The sequence below is a fragment of the Natator depressus genome, chromosome 16 (genome assembly GCF_965152275.1).
Source record: "Natator depressus isolate rNatDep1 chromosome 16, rNatDep2.hap1, whole genome shotgun sequence".
NCBI lineage: Eukaryota > Metazoa > Chordata > Testudines > Cheloniidae > Natator > Natator depressus.
In genome coordinates, this window is record NC_134249.1 from 15454042 (window position 1) to 15471436 (window position 17395).

The window sequence follows — 17395 nt, forward strand, 5'->3', positions numbered from 1 at the left end:
CCGGCGCTCTGTTGCCCTGCGTGATGTGCAGCCATTGACACCAATGCAGAGCGGAATCAGAGCGGTAGCGTTTTACACCCACTGTACACTGGGGTGAATGACGGCACGTGGTGCAGGGCAGTGGACAGTCAGGCTCAGAGAGATTAAGGGTGAAATCTTGGCCCAATGGGAGTTTTACCATTGACTTTAGGATTTCACCCTGAATTAACTGCTCAAGGTCACCCATGGGTCTGTGGCAGAGAAATGAATCCTGTGTTCCGAGTCCCCATCCTGTAACTTAAAGCACACCCCCATCCTTAGTCTCCCTTTAATCCTCATGATGCAGTGTGGCTTAGTGGATCGAGCACAGGACTGGGGCTTGGGAAAATCTGGGTTCTGTTACTGGCTCTGCCACTGGCCTGCTCGGTGACCTTGGTCAAGTCACTGAACCGCCGTGCCGCAGTTTCCCCATCTGTAAAATGTGGATAATGACACTGCCCTCCTTTTGTAAAACACTTGGCGGTCTACTGTTGAAAAGCACCATGAAAGAGTTGGGTTCTGTTGCTGTTCATTATTATTATTGTCTTGATTCCTTCTTGTTTTCCAATGCAAAGGTGCTCTGGATTTAGCTGAGCACCATCTCTCATGTCTATTGTGGGAATTAAGACTGGCTCTGTGTGAGATTTCTGCTGCTGTTCCTGGATGCAAGGGTGTGTGTGAGTGTGTGGTGTTTTAATGGCCCGTAATTACCTGGATGTTAATTGTAATCCATTTGCCAAGGAAACTGGTCCCAGCTCAATGGCTTGCGTAATAGACAAAGCAAATACATTTTCCCTTTTGTCGTCCCTTCCTTTTTGAAGTACAAGTTGCAATAAAACATATTAGAAGTTTTTCATCAGGTTCTTTAAGCGCCCACCAGGGTACCTTTCTTTTTTAGCGACTTCATGGAAATGCTTGACAACTGGGCTCAATCAATCAAAAGGGAAAAAGCAGCTCTGTGCATAAACCAGAAAATTGCTTCAGTTTTTAAATAGCTGCCATCTAGGCTGGCTGGATAATATCTGTGACGCCAAGGTGCTGAGTTGGAGGGGATGCGCTGCATGGAGCGCTAACAGCGGTGACCGAGGCCTCAGCATCCCATTAAACCCCAGAGTGCTGTGTTGAGGATTGTGTTTGCCATCTGTTGTTTTATTATTAAGAAGGCAGTTTACAAGGGCTTCCCATATGTTGCCAAACAAATTGTCAAACAGCAGAGTTAGGAAGAGAGCTGTGTTTTTATTATATGGAAAATAGTATGTGTCTCTTTATAAAAGCAAAAAAACTCACAAAAACCCCAAAACAAAACCCCACCAACACAGTTTGGGAGCTCTATTTAAAAGGACAGGGTTGCAAAAACAGCTTTCAGAGATACTTGAGCTCCAGGCCTCTCTTTAACGTACAGACAAAAGGAGTTTTCTATTCTTTCATGATCCATGATCTGAAGAAATCAGCTGTTCTCTTCTTGCAGGGCCCAATCCTGCACCTGTTTAATCTTACACACCTGGGTTCCATTGGGGTCTCAACAAGATGAAAATCAGGCCCAAATTGCCTTTGATAATTTTACTGCTCATGTGAGTAAAGTGAAGCACCTGGGTAAAGAGTTGCGGGATCAGGGCCTGGCACATGTGTGTAGCTTTACTCACGTGAGCACTGGCATCCCAAGGGTGTTGGCCAGATCAGGCCCTTGAATTAGTTTTATGTTTGTAATCTGATGGTGTCCACTTAGTTTAGTTCTGGAAGTAGGTGATCAAATGGGTGCTTTAGGAAACCTAACGCAAATAGAAATAGTGGCACTTGTGTCTTAAATTTCACAGAACTCAGGTATCGGGTGTGAGGGTTTTTAAAATCTGTCTTTGAACATTGCCAGAAATCCAAATACAGGAACATTAGGCTGGTGCCAGAGGAAAAGTAAGTGAAACTGACGATAAACAGAAGTAAAACAGATAAGTCTAGTTTCAGTGAAGTTGGTCCAATATGAGAACATTAACCATTTGCTGACTAATGATGGCTTTCATCAAATAATGTACCTGGATAACATTCACTCAGATCTACCTTGCAATGCCCAAGCTCAGTGAAATGCAAAAAGTAAACAAACTTTATTGTGAATCTCGGGTTATTTGGGGGAGGGGGGGTCTTCAAGCCTTAGCTCCTGGAGTCATGTGATGTGAGAATCTCCGCTTCCATTTTTAAAATCATGTTTCTAGCACTCCTGGCGTGGAGGAAAACTTGACCCTTAAAGGCTCAAAAATCAGAAGGCAAATTAAAGTAACTCAAACTGTAGTATTTTTAAAAATCTCAGGATTTTTTGAATGCCTGCAGGCTCACAGTACTGAAAGGGCATAAATGGTGAAAGGTCTATTACATCATTTCTCTGTCAATGATCTATGGCTTAGTAACCCGGAAAAGGATATTTTAAAAATATGCAGGGCCCAGTCTTCTGCTAGTATAAATCATTGCCATCAGTGGAGCTAGACTGACCTATACCAGCTGAGCCTCTGGCCCGGAGAGCCTCCCTCTCCTCTCCGTTACAATCTCATACGGCCCAGTTTTAGCCTTGTGGGACTATTCATGCACTTTGAGCATGTGCATAAATGTTTGTCTGCAGGCTTGGGTCTAAATCCGGAGTAACTTGGTTGAGGCCAGTGGTGTGACACCAGCCTAAAACTGGTGTGAGATCAGAATCGGACTCCTGAATCGATCCTGGTCTCAGGCTAAGCAGCCCAAGGCAAACGCAACTTTGAAGTGACAACTGTTGTGACCATTTTGTAAAAAACACATATAACACCAGGGAACTGGAAATCGGTCTGGATTTCAGATTGAAATGCTTGTTTTTTAAACTCTAATTGGAAACCCAATTAATTTTTCCATTCAAGTCCTGTTAACCTGTGAAAACTCAGGGTCTGAAGGAAAAGGATGCGATGCTGGCGGATGATTGGAGGGAGGCAGGGGCGTGTGTGTGAGGACAGTTGTGAAACAAGTGTGCGAGCGTTCGAGCTCTTCTGCGCACAGGCTCCAGGGGAGTGGGCTGGAGGAAGGGAGCTGTTAGCAGACAGCATTACCTCAGGGCCACCCTGTGCTGGTGATTATGGCTCATTAAGAATAAACAAAGAAGAGCATTAATTGACTAACAAGCTCTTGAAAGCTAATGGAGGGATCAGCAGGCTGCTGGAGTGTGAACAGGGTCCCCTCTGTCAGGTTGTGGAGCTTGGACGTGTTTCATGGACCCTGCTCTGAGGGTGAGGGAGGAGGTCTTCCGGGTAGGGAGGGGGGGTTCCCACTGGGCAGAGTCTGCTTGGAGATCCTGATCGGGGATAGGCAGGCCTGTGCATGCCCAGGCATGGTTATAGACAGACACACATGTAGCGTTTTGTCCTGTTTTGTGCTGTTTCCTTGGCGTTTGAATTTGATCCTGGACTCAGGATGGGGTGTGTGTGTGTGTGCGGGGGGATTTCTCAGTCTGTTTGAAGTTTGCTGTCCCTTTCTGGTCTCCAATGTCATGTGGCCGTCCAGCTCTATGGCTGGCCCATGTGCCCCAAGGCCAGCAGGCTTTATACCCACCTCTGATGGGCCTGGGGAAATTGTCATTGGTCTAGGGTTCCCCAGGAGCAAACAGAACGGATACAGCCCCTGGTGAGGAGCTAGTTGGCTCCTCCTTCATCCATTAAAGTGCCTGGGTGGACGCTCCGGGGTTTCTCAAACACCTGGCAGCAGTTCAGTCATTCGTATTTGGCTGCAGGTTTGCGCAGCATGAGGACACGAAGGGAAGGCATTGGGTCGGGCCATGCCGATATACCCTGGCTGCTGGGGGAGCTATTGCTTTGTTGGTCACTGGTGGAACAAGGGTCTGTTTGCATTTTGTTTTCCTCCGGGGTGTTCTGGGTTGGGGGGACCTTTATAAGAGAAGGTTTTACTCATCCCCACTGTGTCCAAGCACCTTCCAGGTGTGTATTAAACAACGGGAGCAGCAGCTGTCACGTGATTGGTGTGCTTTCTCGCCCCGGGCGGGGGGAGCTGGGCTTGCAGTGCAGTGAGTGAGTTTTGGTAGGGGTTTGGTTTGGTTTTTTCAGCGTGCATGCTGCTGTGTGTGTGTGTGTGTGTGTGTGTGTGTGTGTGTGTGTGTGTGTGTGTGTGTTAAAGAAGGCAGGTCAAAGTGCACCAGGCACTGGGAGCAGAAGGTGGGAGGTTTGCAACGGGATTGATTTTTGGCTGTATTCTAAACCCATGAAAGCCAGGATGACAATGCGAAGTGCTGGCCCAGTCCTGGCTCCAGCAGCCCACATGGCTCCTCTCTTAATCCGAGCTCTGCCTCTTGTTTGTTGCATTGCAACTGCATCTCTGCGGCCTCCCCTGCTAATTCCCTGCGCTGCCCGTTCGCCTCGCGTTCAAAGCCGTCTCATCAAGTGAATGGTCATCCGATAATTGAGTGAGCTGGTGACCTTATGAGGGAGCTGGGTGTTGTGCCTGTAGGGGGTGGGCAGCTGAATCTGGGTGGGCGCGTGACTCCTAGGGGCACCGCATATCCATGCAGCCATGTACGTCTGTGTGCCAGGGAAACGCACGTGAGGCGGGGAGGGGGAAACGGGCGAGCTCTGCAGAGTTCGTGGTGACGTGTCTGTGTGAGGAGGGGTGTCTGTCTATCTGTCTGTCTGTCTGTCTGTCTGGTGCTGCAATACAGCTGTGGCCATTCCCTCATCGACCGCTCGGTGCTGTTAACTGCTGCTGAATTTCGCCGTAGGATCAGCAGGGATACTTCCCCAGCAGCTAGAGAGGTGCCTGGGCCAGGCCTGCAGCTCCATGCGGGAGACACCGGACCAGGCCCTCGGTAGATGCAGATCAGCGTAGCTCCTGGTGCAGTGGGTGGCATGCTGTTGATTGACACCTGTTCCTCTTGTCCGTGCCCCGATGCTGGGGCCACAGAGGGGCCTGTTGAGATGCAGGGTCCTTTCCTCACGCCACTGCCTTTCACACCTGCTAACTGGGATTAGACCCCGGGCCCTGCAAGGACCATGGATGCAGCGTGGCAAACAGTGGCCTTAGTCTGGGCTAGGGTTTGATCCAGCCCCTGGATAGGGGAAGTGCAAGCCCTTTGGCCCTACCCTGCAGCCCAGCGCTTTCCAGGAGTGGCCGGGGGCATGGCCGGGGCTACCCGAAGAGTGGGAGAGCTCTGAGCAGGGCCCCAAGGGTTTTGCAGACCCCAGTGTAAAAGTGCAAGAGACCTGCTGCTGTACATGCAGAGCAAGAGGGAGAGGTGGCTGAGGGGGAGAAGTGGGCAGATGGGTAGGCTGTGGTGGGTGAGTGGGGATGGGACTGCGGCAGGCACTGCTGATGGGCTGGGGTGAGGGTGAGACCCACACTAGCTTGAATCTTGCTAGCCCCACTCAAACTGGCAATGGAGATGCAGCAGCACCAGCTTCGGCGTGGGCTGTACGAGCTGCCCAGGACCCTGGGTCCGGACGTGCACTGTTAGCCTGTGCCAGGGTCCGTGCCAGCACATGGTCGCTGCTGTTCTCAGCCGGGCTGGCCGGGTTCAGGTTAGCGTGGGTGTGCCTAGCCGCGCTGCAGTGCAGGCTGACCCTGAGAGCGGAGGGTTGGGTGGAGGTGGGGCGTGGGTAGGTGAACAGGTGGGGAGGGGTGTGAAGGGGGAGCACGCGTGGGAAGGGCAAGTGAATGGTGTCAGGGTCCTGCCGGGGGCAGGGCTCAGGCAGGCCGAGGTCCGTGCCAGAGGTCAGGACCGGTGTCGGGGTTCCGGGCCCAGAGCGAGGGTCGGAAGCCGAGTGAGAGCTGAAGGATGCTGGGAATTCAGGAGCAGGGAAGCACGCTCCGTCATGGCGGCTCACTGGGGATCCCCGCCGTGGCCTGGACCCTTCCAGGTACACCCAGAGGGCATATACAGGGGCAGGGGACAATCAGAAGCCTCCCAGGTGGCTGCCGATAGGATCTCTCAGGCGGGACTTCCTGTAGAGTGTGTCTGCTGCAGGTTGCGGGGAGCGGCCAGGTCATGGCTGCCGCCAAGCGGCCACATGGCAGTGTCCACTGCCTGATGGTTCTGCTGACCTGGGTGCGACTCCTGCCAATCCTTAGCAATGGGAGGGTAGCTGGGGCTCTCTGCATGCGTGCGCCCGGGCGAGCGAGCCATTTTAGAGGGGATGAGCAGCCTCATTGACTTAGAACAAAGGAGGGATGTCCCCCTTCACTCTCTGACCTCTCCATTCATTTGGCTTCCCTCTGCGGGTAAAAGATGTTGCCTTAGGGCTGAATGGAGCGATGGCACTGCAAAGCCTGCGTGCTAGCCGTTAACCCGCAGTCTCTGCTCACGTCGTGGGTTGAGGATGCTTCGGGGCAAGGAACCAGTCTTTCTGCCCTGTGAAGCGCCATGCATGGATATGGCATGGTATCCGTAGTACGAAGAACACAGGTGTGCAAGATCTGCCAGTCCCTCGGCGTGTGAGTGAATGTGGTTCTGAATGTGGCCCCAGGAATGCAGTGCTTGTGTTCACTTCATGCTGCCTTTGCAGCGGGGCAGTAGCTTGGATCTCCTGGAACCTGCTTTGGCGAGAGATGGCGATTGGCCTTGCCAGTGGGGTTGTGCCCTAGTCTCTTGGAAAAGCTCCAGGGGATCTTTCATTGACACTGCTGCCAGGTCCCCCATTTACTTGCCCGTGTCTTGATGGTAACAGCAGCACTGGGTGATGCGCAGGGTTTTCAGACCCGTGCCCTGGGCAGTAATGAACCAGTCTGCCTTTCTCACCCAGCTGGAGTTCTGAGCCTGTTTTCCCTTCTCTCCCACAGAAACACGGCATCCCGGTTCCGGTCACTCCCAAGAGCCCCTGGAGCATGGACGAGAACCTCATGCACATCAGGTGAGCCTGGGCGGATGAAGGAGCTTCCCAAGGCTGAGGTGTGATCAGCACACTGGCCTGATTCTCTGTCCTGCGCCTTGTGCAGTCCTTTCAAAGCAGGGCAATGGAGCATCGGGCCCAGCATCTTAGGTATCAGACAAGGGCTGTCTTCCCCGGGTGCGCTGGGTTCTGACCCAAAGCTGGTCTGTGAAAGCTTCAACCCCTTCTCTGTGGAGCTCAGCATCTCTCCCAATGCCCCATTTCCCAAGTAGACAACGGCCGTTACTTTGCTTGTCTTCCACACCTGGAGTGCCGTCAGTGGTAAGAGCCCTCTGATGAAGAACCCCCTTGACACGTACTTTCCTCCAAGTGCATCATTTCCCTGCATTACAGACAGAGACACACACACACACTACTCAACATCCCTGTTTGTGTGCCTAAGGATTAGTAATAGGAGGGACAGAGACTCCTCCACCGCCTATCCCTTCACCGGTGAAGCTGCTCTTCTGTCTAGGTTCTACTGGTGCCCATTGCCAGTCTCTGAGCAGCTCTCTGTAGAGCTGGCCCTTGTGAGTCTCCCCTGGTGTAAGGTTGCGACCTCTTCCCTCTGACGTTCTCCTTGCAGTCTTGCATGAGTGATGGCGAATGAGCATGTCTTGCTCTCAACTAGTCCCAGCTGGAGAGGATCATGGGGACGTAGTAAGAAACTTTCCCTGGGAGACAGGTTACTCCATAACTACCCACTGCAGGGTTTCTTGCATCTTCCCCCAAAGCAGCTGGTACTGGCCACATAAGAACAGCCTTACTGGGTCAGACCAAAGGTCCATCTAGCCCAATGTCCTGTCTTCTGACAGTGACTAATGCCAGGTGCCCCAGAGGGAATGAACAGAACAGGTAATCATCAAGTGATCCATCCCCTGTCTCCCATTCCTAGCTTCTGGCAAACAGACGCTAGGGACACACTTCTGGAGGCAGGATACTGGACTAGATGGACCCAGGTCTGATGCAGTCTGGCAGTTCGTATTCTCAACCCTATGGTCCCAGTGCTACTCTGTGAGATCTTCCTGTCTTTGCTGGGTTTGCATGGGCAGATCTTGGCCCTATCTGTAGATTTTGTTAATTTCTTTTTCTCTCTCTCCCCTCTGAAGCTACGAGGCCGGGATCCTGGAGAACCCCAAGGTAATCGATCATCTCCTTTACGTCTCTTGTCTTACATGGCAGTGACTAGGGCCGAGGGCGTGTGATGTATTTGCAGCCTAATTTGAAATTTCACGGCAGGCCGTGTGTGGCGGGGAGGCCAAGCCCTGCCATTCTCCTCCCCCACCCCCACCCCCGCCTTCCCCCTGCTGGTACGTTAATTGCTGCTGGGATGAATAGGGGAAGGAGCTGTTTCAGGGTGACACTGAAGGAGAAAATGTCATTGGGAAACAATGAAGAAGCAATTAGCCAGATGAGGCACTTGACTGAGGGAAGAGGGAGCAGGGCTGGGTGCTGAATGCACCCCAGCTTCCAGAGTGCCGCTCTTGTCCCCATCTGGTGCTAGAGAGGGGAGGTGGGGGTGGCGGGTGCAACCTCAGACTGTTGGAGCGGTTTTGGTCATTCCCCTGCCCATGTGCCACTCAGGAGCCACGTCCCCTCCAGCGTGGCCCAGTTCCGTAGCCCGGGCATGCCTCTTGCTCGCTTGTCTCTGTTGTGAAGTGAAGGGTTAAGAGCCCCCTGGAGGGATTCCTCTCCAGGGGAGGAGTGGGAGCTCTGTAGTGGGATTAGAAAATCCCTTTGTGTGGGGATGTTGCATGGGTACCTTCTCCGGGGCTCAGATCGCCTTGGGGAGCTGCTGCTCAGAGGCTGTCCAGCTGAGAAGTAGCCTGAGAGAGCCCTGGCTGGGAGTGCCCTGCAGAGGCAGAGAAGGGGCTCTCCTCCTTGGCTGTTGCTGTTTGTGAACCTGGCTTTGCATGCCAGGGGGTGAGGGGAGAGAGCAGCCAGGTGCTGTGGGACAGAGGGAGATGTTAGGCACAGCTTGTGCAGTGGGTCCCCGGCAGGGTTGAGAGTGCGGGATGTGTGGGGAGGAGATCTGCAGACCAGTACTGCTGTATTGGCCTGGAGTGAGGCTGGGCTGTCTGGGGAGGGATGGGAGAATAGAGCAGGGCAGTGGCTGGAGCCTAGCTCCTGATGTGGAGTCATGGGCGGTTGGAGGCTGCAGGACAACCTTCAGGAGGAAACGCCCATCCAGGATGGAAAGTGGTTCTTCCATCCAGAGAAGCCTGGATCCCAGACTCCTCTCTCCCTGTCAGCAAGGATTCTTCTTCCTTATTGCTACCTCAAGGCTGGGCTTTGCATTGGAGCCAGCTGGGGACAGGCTGGGTGCAGTGGAGGAATGGCGGGGAGAACATTCCCTGCACCACCCGGGCTGCAGATTCTTCTGCCAGTCGAGGGGCCTGGTCCTGTGAGGTGTTAGCTCCCGGGGTAGGGAGGGGCCTCCAGACACCAGGCGAATGTGCTGGTCTGGGTTCGTGTTTCCCTGATGTTTATGGGCCAAGGCCCCATAGTTGCTTGGCCAGGGGGAGCTCCCAGGCAGTTGCTGAACCCCCACGAATTGTGGCTTCCCCAGTTGGAAAGGGATGCAGATCTCAGCCTCCCTAATGCAGCCTCCTCGTGACTTCTGCACAGAATGCTGACGTCCCCTCTAAAGAGCCGGTCCCAGCCTCCTGCCCACTCACCCCACTTTCCAGCCACTGGTCCCTACATTAACTGACTCTCATCCCCTGAGGCCCTGTGCCCTGGGTGAGCGGACAGCCCTCCCCGCCCAGCCCAGAGGCTTTCCTTGTTCCGGTGCAGCGCCTGTCACCCAGGTAAGCGTGGCTCCTGCTCTGACTGTTCTAATAGGGCTTGCTGGGTGCTGCGTTTCCAGTTCATGCTCCACGGGCCTTGCCACACTTAGAGAACTACTTAAACTATCCATCAGCACCAATTAGACAAGCAGTGGGGGGAGGGGGGAGGATGAAGAGAGAGAGATGCAAAGGAATCCTCCTCGCACCCGTGGTGCACTCATGGCCACATAGCCTGTGGCCAGGCTGGTGCGTCCACTCGCGAGGCAGTGGGGTCAGAGGGGATAGCCCCGGGGAAGAGGGAGTCTCCAGTTTTGGACACAGAGATGGTGATGGCTGTGTGGGCTTACGGGGCTGACAGCGACTTCAATCTGGAACCTGTCACCACTAGGTTGTGGGCTTCCATCTAGCCCAGGCCAGTCGTGATTATTCCCATCGGATGCATCTGTTCAGGGGCCTGTGTGAAATGAGCTTGCAGGGTCTCGCTCTAGCTTCTGGCAGACCGGTGTGTGCGTCGCATAAACCACTGCCTCAGAGGGCACCCAATGGGCATCTGCGTTAGCAGCCTCAGACCCGGGCTGAAGTCCCCTCTTGCCCCAGATGAGGTCTTTCCAGGTCAGGCTCTGAGGCACCATGGGGAAGGTTGCCCTGGGCTGTACCTGTTCTCAGGGGGTGAATGGAGGGCCTCGCTCCCCAGGGCCCCCCACCCTGCGGCTTTGCCAGTGCACTCCCAGTCCTGTCCTGTAGCAAGTCTTGCTGTTCCAGCCTCTGGGCCCTTCCCTCCCAGATCTGCCAGTGCATCTCGCACCTGGCCTGCAGCTCCCTGGGCCTGGGGCCTTGTGACTGTCGCTGTACCTCCGTCCCCTTCCATTCCAGCACTGAGCCACTCCAGACTGGAGGCTGAGACCACACCAAGCCCTGCTGTGCTCCCGCGCTGAGCCCAGCTGTCCATGTGAGACCAGCCTGAGGCCATCCCACTTGTGTCACTTGTGACCAAAGCCAGATCAGAAAACTCAGTTTTCTAGTTTAGCACAGTCAGGGAATAAAGGCATTTGCCTTTCTACCTTAACCCTTTCCCAGGTCCCCTTTTAACCTCTCGGGCACCAGCCATTTCCAGCAATGGAATTCACAAGGAGACACTTGCAAGGGATTAAACTTCAGCACAGTCTCTTCCCCTTTCTGAAGGGGTAGTGACTTCACTGGCCTCCACCTCTGCCCCAACCTGCTTCCTGAGCCCAGGAAGAAAACCTGGGGCCTGGGGCAAAGATCGAATTGCTGTGGAGAAGGCCTTTGAAGAAAAGAGGGGTGCCACACCACTGCGAGGCTCCCCCCCCAAAACCTCTCAGACCTGCCAAATGGAGGGATTTGAAAGCAGATGGTTGAGCTATTTTCTGCCTCTGTGAGGCCCGATTGAAGGGCAATGAGGCAGCTAATGCGGAGAAAGATAGAAATTTACTTGCTTTAACTTCATATGGCACTCTGAAAGAGTTCATTCAGTCCCAAGCACAACAATATCCGCCGGATGAATAAACCATTTGCGGCATCGATAGCTCTACATCATGGGTTAGTTCATGGACCATTTGCTTCCAATTTCTTCTCTTCTTGCCCCGTTTTTCTTGCTTCTTTCTTCTCTCCCCCCCTTCATACACACACTCTTCCTTTCTCTCTCTCTCCCTCTCTCTCCCCCCCCCCCTTCCCTTTAAAGATGACATTGCAGGACTAGCCCCCCTGCGGGGATGGATAAATAGAAGGCATTGATACACTGCAACAAACTATTTGTCATTTGAACTGTGCTTTTAGGAGAGAGAATAAAAAGAAGGCAGCCACGCACGGTAATGATGGAATGCAAGCCAAATGTCACTTTTATTTCTATTTAGTTATTTTATTTAATAGGGGTTTCCATAGTTGGCTTAGAAAATTGGAAACTATATGACTTTGACTTCCAATGTTTAGTAAAGAGATTTTAATACTTTTCTTCCTCCCTCCCGCTCCTGTCTTTCCTTTTGAACTCAAAGTTTTTCATCATCTCGAACGGGTTGGTCTAGTTAATAAGTATGATCAGGGCTAGAAAAGGCCAGACGATGTAAGATTGAAATCTGCGGCCCGTGTAATCTGTGTGTGGGGACTGGGGGTGGGGTGTGTGTGCATATATCTTGTTTAAATAAAGAAAAAGAGGCATGAAAATCCGAGACAGTTTTTGGTAAAATATCTCTATCTCTCTATATATATTTAAAAATAAGTGCATTGCTTTCTGTCTGGTTTTAAAGAAAACGCAATGTCTGTTCCCTTTGAGGATTGTTCATATGTGTGTGTGTGTCGTAGATGTGCCAGATCTTCAGCTGGTGTAAATCAGCAAAGTGCCGCTGACTTTGGTGGCTCTATGCCAGTTTTAAACCAGCTGAGCATCTGGCTTCTGTGTGCCCACAGTTTGCTGGGGGTGTAAATAGGCACAACTCCTTTGAAGAGGATGAAGTTACACGCATTTACACCAGCAGAGAACGTCCCACAATAGTTAAACTAGAAGGCCTCAAGGTTGTGATGTATTGAGCGCCCTCGGTTCGCAGCAGTTAAAAGTACTCTGTGCCTCTCAGCACTGGGGTTTCCCATATAGCTGGGCAAGTCACTGTAAAGATGACAATTTTCTTCTTTCCCAGCATGCGCCAGCTACACGAGACCCTGTGCTCCTCCTGGTGCAGTCACCCATTGCCCCTGCACTCCACAGATTCCCATTTAGTCGGAGCTGTCCTCTGGGATAATGGATGGCGTAGGGCTTGAGCCAGAGCCGTTAGTTGGGTGTTGGATTTGGCCTCTTGTGAGGGTGAGTCATGCTAGTGACTGGCGCTCTGGGATACTCCATCATGCCTAACAAGGTCAGCTGGTGGTTTGTTGGCTGTCCCTTGAAACAGGTCTGTGGGATGGAGGTGGGAACTGTGGAGAGGCCTCCTCATGGAAGGCTTGTCTACACGGACACATTTACCAGCATACTTATACCATGTTGTGTTGGGGAAATCCTGCACTCCTTTGCCCCCGGTACCAGTGGCCATGTGGGGTAGCACCAGTGCACATTGACTGTGCAGTGTGGTAGGGGTAAAGAAGCCAAGATTGTAATGCAGGAGACAATGGGGCTGCATAGACCAACTGATGTATGTGAGATGAGTCTAATCCCCTTAACGTGGCTCTTTCGGGGACTCTATTTGCCATCTGAACAGACTCCCAGCTTCACGTACTGAATGGATGAAACGTGTGTTGAAACTCCAGGCAGAACTTTGTCCTCTCGATTGGCACGAATGTGGCAGGGGTTGAGTTTCATGATGTAACCTTTGTGTCAGCACATTGAGTGGTGGGAGGAAAGCTTCCGCTAGAACTCGAGAGAGAGGGATGGAGACAGAACTTGCCTGTGTTCTTCTGACATTTCTGCTTTGCCTTGTGGGGTTAGAGAGAGAGGTGCAGGGAAAAGACATGCAGGGAACTGGAGTGAATGGAGAACGCTGTGAAAATAAACTGGGACTGGTGGCAAGCTCTTCTGATTTTTAAAAAAAATGTTTTTAAGGGGGAGGGAGTTAGAATTAAATGGAAATTTGTGTCAAAAAGTTAATTTTTCTCCCCAAAAATCTTTAGATGGAATAAACTCAAAACAAAACAAATTTTCATTTCACATGGAAATGTTTCATTTCCCTTCACCCCCCTGCCCCTAATGTGGGTTTGTTTGGGGGTTTTCCAACTTTTCCCTTTTTTTAAAAAAACTCCCAACCCCCATTTTTTCCCTCAGTGAGAATCAAGTGAAAAGGGAGAAAAGTTTATTTTTAAAAAAGCCAGATCCCCCTGTTCCTCCCCCATCCCTAGATCAATGCATGAAACAGCTTTTAAGGATCTGATCCTCCAATGCACTGAGCATCCTCAATTCCCCTTGAAGTGCTGCTTGGAGTCTGGCTGGACAGAGCCTTTAGGAAGGATGATCTGAGGGTTAAAACACTAGGCAGGGAATTGGGAGACTCTGGTTTTGTTCCTGTCTTTACCTCTGATTTGCCATGCGCCCTTTGGCAAATCGCTTGCCTCTCTGTGCCTCAGTTTCCCCATTTGTACAATAATAATACTCCCCAATCCCACAGGGGTTTAATTAGTTTAACATTTGTAAACCATGTTGAGATTCTCCGAGATGGTGGTAAGAGAGCTCTGAGGGTTGATATGTACCTAACTGCAACCCTGACAGTTAACAGGTGCATAAGTTCCATTCAAACTAAGTCACATTTAAAACAACAACAAAATAAATCTTAGGAGGAAGCTATTGCTGTGTCCCCCATGCAAAGGGCTCTCATTCAAATGGCTGGCTGCTTTGAGAGAATGTGTCTGTTACGACAAGTGGAGGATGCCACCAAACGGCACTTCATTAGCCCCCGAAAAAGAAAAAGTCCGGGGGTGGGGGGGGCGTGTCAATGGAATGATTCTCCAGGTGGCCTGTAACTTCAGACACAAGATGAGCCCAGCTATCCTGAGATGAAGAGCTGTCTAGAGTGGGCAGTACAAGTCAGAAGACCCCAAGGGCTGTCTGTGAAATAGGAAAACCTCCCCTTGGTTGTCACAGGAAAAGCAGTGTTAGGAAGTTGTGACAAGCCTGGGCATAGAAGGATTCGAGACCAACATTTTCAAAGTGGGGTGCCTAAAGTTTGGCATCTAAATCCATATTTAGGAACCTAAATCAGTAGCCTGAGTTGATAATGGGAGCTGCTGAGTGCTCAGAATTTGAAGTCAATAGGAGCTGTGGGTGCTCAGCACCTCGGAAAATCAGGGCCAGTTTTTAGTGGGGTGTCTGCCACTAGGCACGTGAGTTTGCAAATGGTCTGAAAGCATTTCGAGGGCCATTACATCCAGTCCTGTTCGTGTGTGTGTGTGTGGGGGTGACGAGTGCAGGAGGGAGGCACAAAATTGCAAAGCTTAAAAGAGGCAGCTACATTCACATTCCAGGAGGCGAGAGAGTCTCCCCCCCCCCCAACCTTTTCTGGTACGTGCTTCAAATGTGGCAATTCATTGGAGTCACCCGAGTCCTGAGCCATAAACTAATTGTGAGAGCCATTTCCACTGGGCCAGCTTTAAAAGAGAGAAGATGCCTCTTTACTATAAATCTGGAAAAAATATACATAAAGGTTGATGTGTTTTGAAATGGGTTTTTGCTTTGTTCCTCTATTTTCCCTCTGGGCATATTAACCTCGGGGACACTGTAAAAAAGCACATGCAGCAGGAGCACCTGCTGGGGTCAGGGCTAGTCATTAGTTTTTTCGGTCAGTGCAGCATAAACCCCAATTCTCCGCGTCTGCGTCGCTCTCTGGAAGTGTGCGCTCTGCCGCTCGCTCTCTGCCAAAGTCCCACTTTTTCCTGCCTGACTTGTTCCTCCACAGCTATTCCATCTCCAGCTGTGCGGGCATCAAAGAAAAAGATGAGATCAAGTTGAGGGGAAAAATTGTCTGATTTCTCTAGCCCTTTGTTCCCAGACCCCTAGTAAGCTCCAGCACTCTCCTTTGTGACGACATCAAAACTCCGTGCTAGGCAGGATTTGCTGCCTGTGATAACCCAGGCTTCCGCTTTTGAGATGGTGTTGGTGAGCGCCCCTGGACTTACGTACAAATAAGCACCAGGAGGGAGCTGAAGTGAAGAGCCCTGGGCAGGGGGGATCCAGATGTTCCATCCAAACTAGTTGCATTGGCCTTCTCTCTCATCTTCGTTGTAGCCACCAAAGGCCTAGATGGCTGTAGCTTGGTAAGCCAGGGACGAGGAATGAGTTGCGGTCCCAGTGGGAGGTCATCATTTTCACGGGAGCTGGAAGACAGCTATGAAAGCATGGCTGCCCAGAGTTGGGTAAGAGGCGAGCCTAGAACAGGGAGAGAGAAGTGAAACCCTGAGTGGGTCATCTACTGCAGGGATCAAACCTGGGACCTCTGGCTCTTAAAACATTAAGTCTCTCCTGCCTGAGCTAAGGGACCCAACTCTGTGAGCTGCGCCTGTTGAAGATTCCTCAGCCTCTGTCTGTAGCTCAGTCATGCTAAAGTGGGACAGTGCTAGTGTTACCTAGATTGGGTGTGAATTACACATGGGATGAGAGAGATTGTGGAGATGGAGAGAGGCGTGACGGAGGAAGTCAGGGGTGTCTGGATGCGTTAAACCCTGAGTATAAGCAGGGGGTTTCAGGGGCATGGTACATTCACAGTGTGTCATCTGGGAGCGCGAAGCGCTGCCTTCGGGCATGCACAGTTATAGCTGGCAGTAGCTCTCACCTTTCCCTCTTCCCTTCAGAATCAGGCACCTCCTGGCCTCTATACCAAGACCAAAGATCCTGCCACCTCTCCAGATACTCCAGACATCCTAGAGATTGAATTCCGGAAGGGTAAGTGCTTTGGGTTCCTAGTTTTATTTTCCAGATTACCTCTTTTGGGGCCAGAGTTTGGTCTCTCCCTCCCCTCAAAGTCCTTGTGGTGGGGATTAGCCATGGACTTCAACAAGACCAAGATTTGGGCTTTTTGCCTTTCATTGGATGTGGGATATTTTGAACAAGGAAGTATAGGAGAATTTGGATCCAGGCTGTTTTTAGCTAGAAGGGGGCATCAGTTTCCAGGCCTGGCTATGGAGCTGAATCCAAACTTCCACCCCCATCTCTGCTCATGCCCCTTTCTGGGTAGTGAGATGGGCCAGTGGTCTCACCCTGATCGCTTTTGGTCAGAGGATACCTCTCCTGACTTCCATCTTACTTGGCTTGGTGCAGCTCTCCATACTAATGGCTGCTGGCTTGCTGGAGTGCCTCATGCCAGCGTGTAAGCAGCTGCCTGAGCGCAGAGATGGGCCTGCCTGCTCCCCTGTGTGCCGGGGCAGCACGTAGGTGTGAGGTCAGCGACACGTCCCTATGTGGGTGTGTGCCGAACCATGGAAGATGTGGGTGTGCATATGTGCTCCTCTGCCCCGGGAAATGAGCCTGCATATGCATGGCTGAGATGTCCGTCCGTTCTGTCACGTGCAGCACAGAGACACCGAGCACGGTTTGAAGCAAGAGAAGGAAAACCTGCAGGTACTTCGATCTCCGCTCTCTCCTCAGCAATGTCCACCCGACTCCCACTGGGATCTGGGCTGGGAGTCGAGGGCGGAATGTGCCCTGGGAGGTCTCTCCTCAAACTCCCATGGAGTCGCTCCAGACAGAAACACGAGCGGAGTGTGCTCTGCTGCCAAAGGCCATAGGTGCATGCTGGGTGCCCAATGTCCGTAGGCTGATGCATTCCTGAGGCCACAGCACGATGCATGAGCACAGGGGCATGGTGTCTTATACAGGGCAGTTGTGTGTGGAGAGAGAAGCAAGTGGGCTCTGACCTACAGGAAGGGGGTATTGCCCAGGGGCCTGAGAATCAGGATGCTGGGTTCTCTTTCTGCTCCTCCCACCGCCTCACCATGTGGATTGTAGGCTCGTGCCTTCCCCTCTCTGTGATTTGAAAGAGGGATGAGAAGATGTGGGCGAGGTTTGTCACAGCCCTTGCTCAGAGAGCCTCCAACACGGGTAGCTAGAGAAGGTGCAAAGTCTTCTCACAGAACGAGGCCAGCAGAGCACGCAACTCGGTGGGGAACACCTCACGTTCTCATCGTCTCAAGCTCTTAGGAACTTCTCAGGCCAGTATGTCTGCATGCAGCCCCCCTGCAGACAGGCCAGAGAGTCCTGCTCCATTTTAATGATCCTCCCCG

The 17395-nt window shown here is 52.0% G+C and overlaps 1 protein-coding gene across 2 annotated transcripts in view; it reads left to right on the forward strand.

Moving 5' to 3' along the window:
- ASS1 (argininosuccinate synthase 1) overlaps nucleotides 1-17395 on the forward strand; it is a 79386-nt gene that overhangs the window by 25230 nt on the left and 36761 nt on the right. For both annotated transcript variants that reach the window (XM_074974200.1, XM_074974199.1), the window contains exons 8-10: nucleotides 6808-6878; nucleotides 8006-8036; nucleotides 15968-16058. In XM_074974200.1, coding sequence (XP_074830301.1) covers nucleotides 6808-6878; nucleotides 8006-8036; nucleotides 15968-16058 — 193 coding nt within the window. The remainder of the gene's footprint in view (nucleotides 1-6807; nucleotides 6879-8005; nucleotides 8037-15967; nucleotides 16059-17395) is intronic.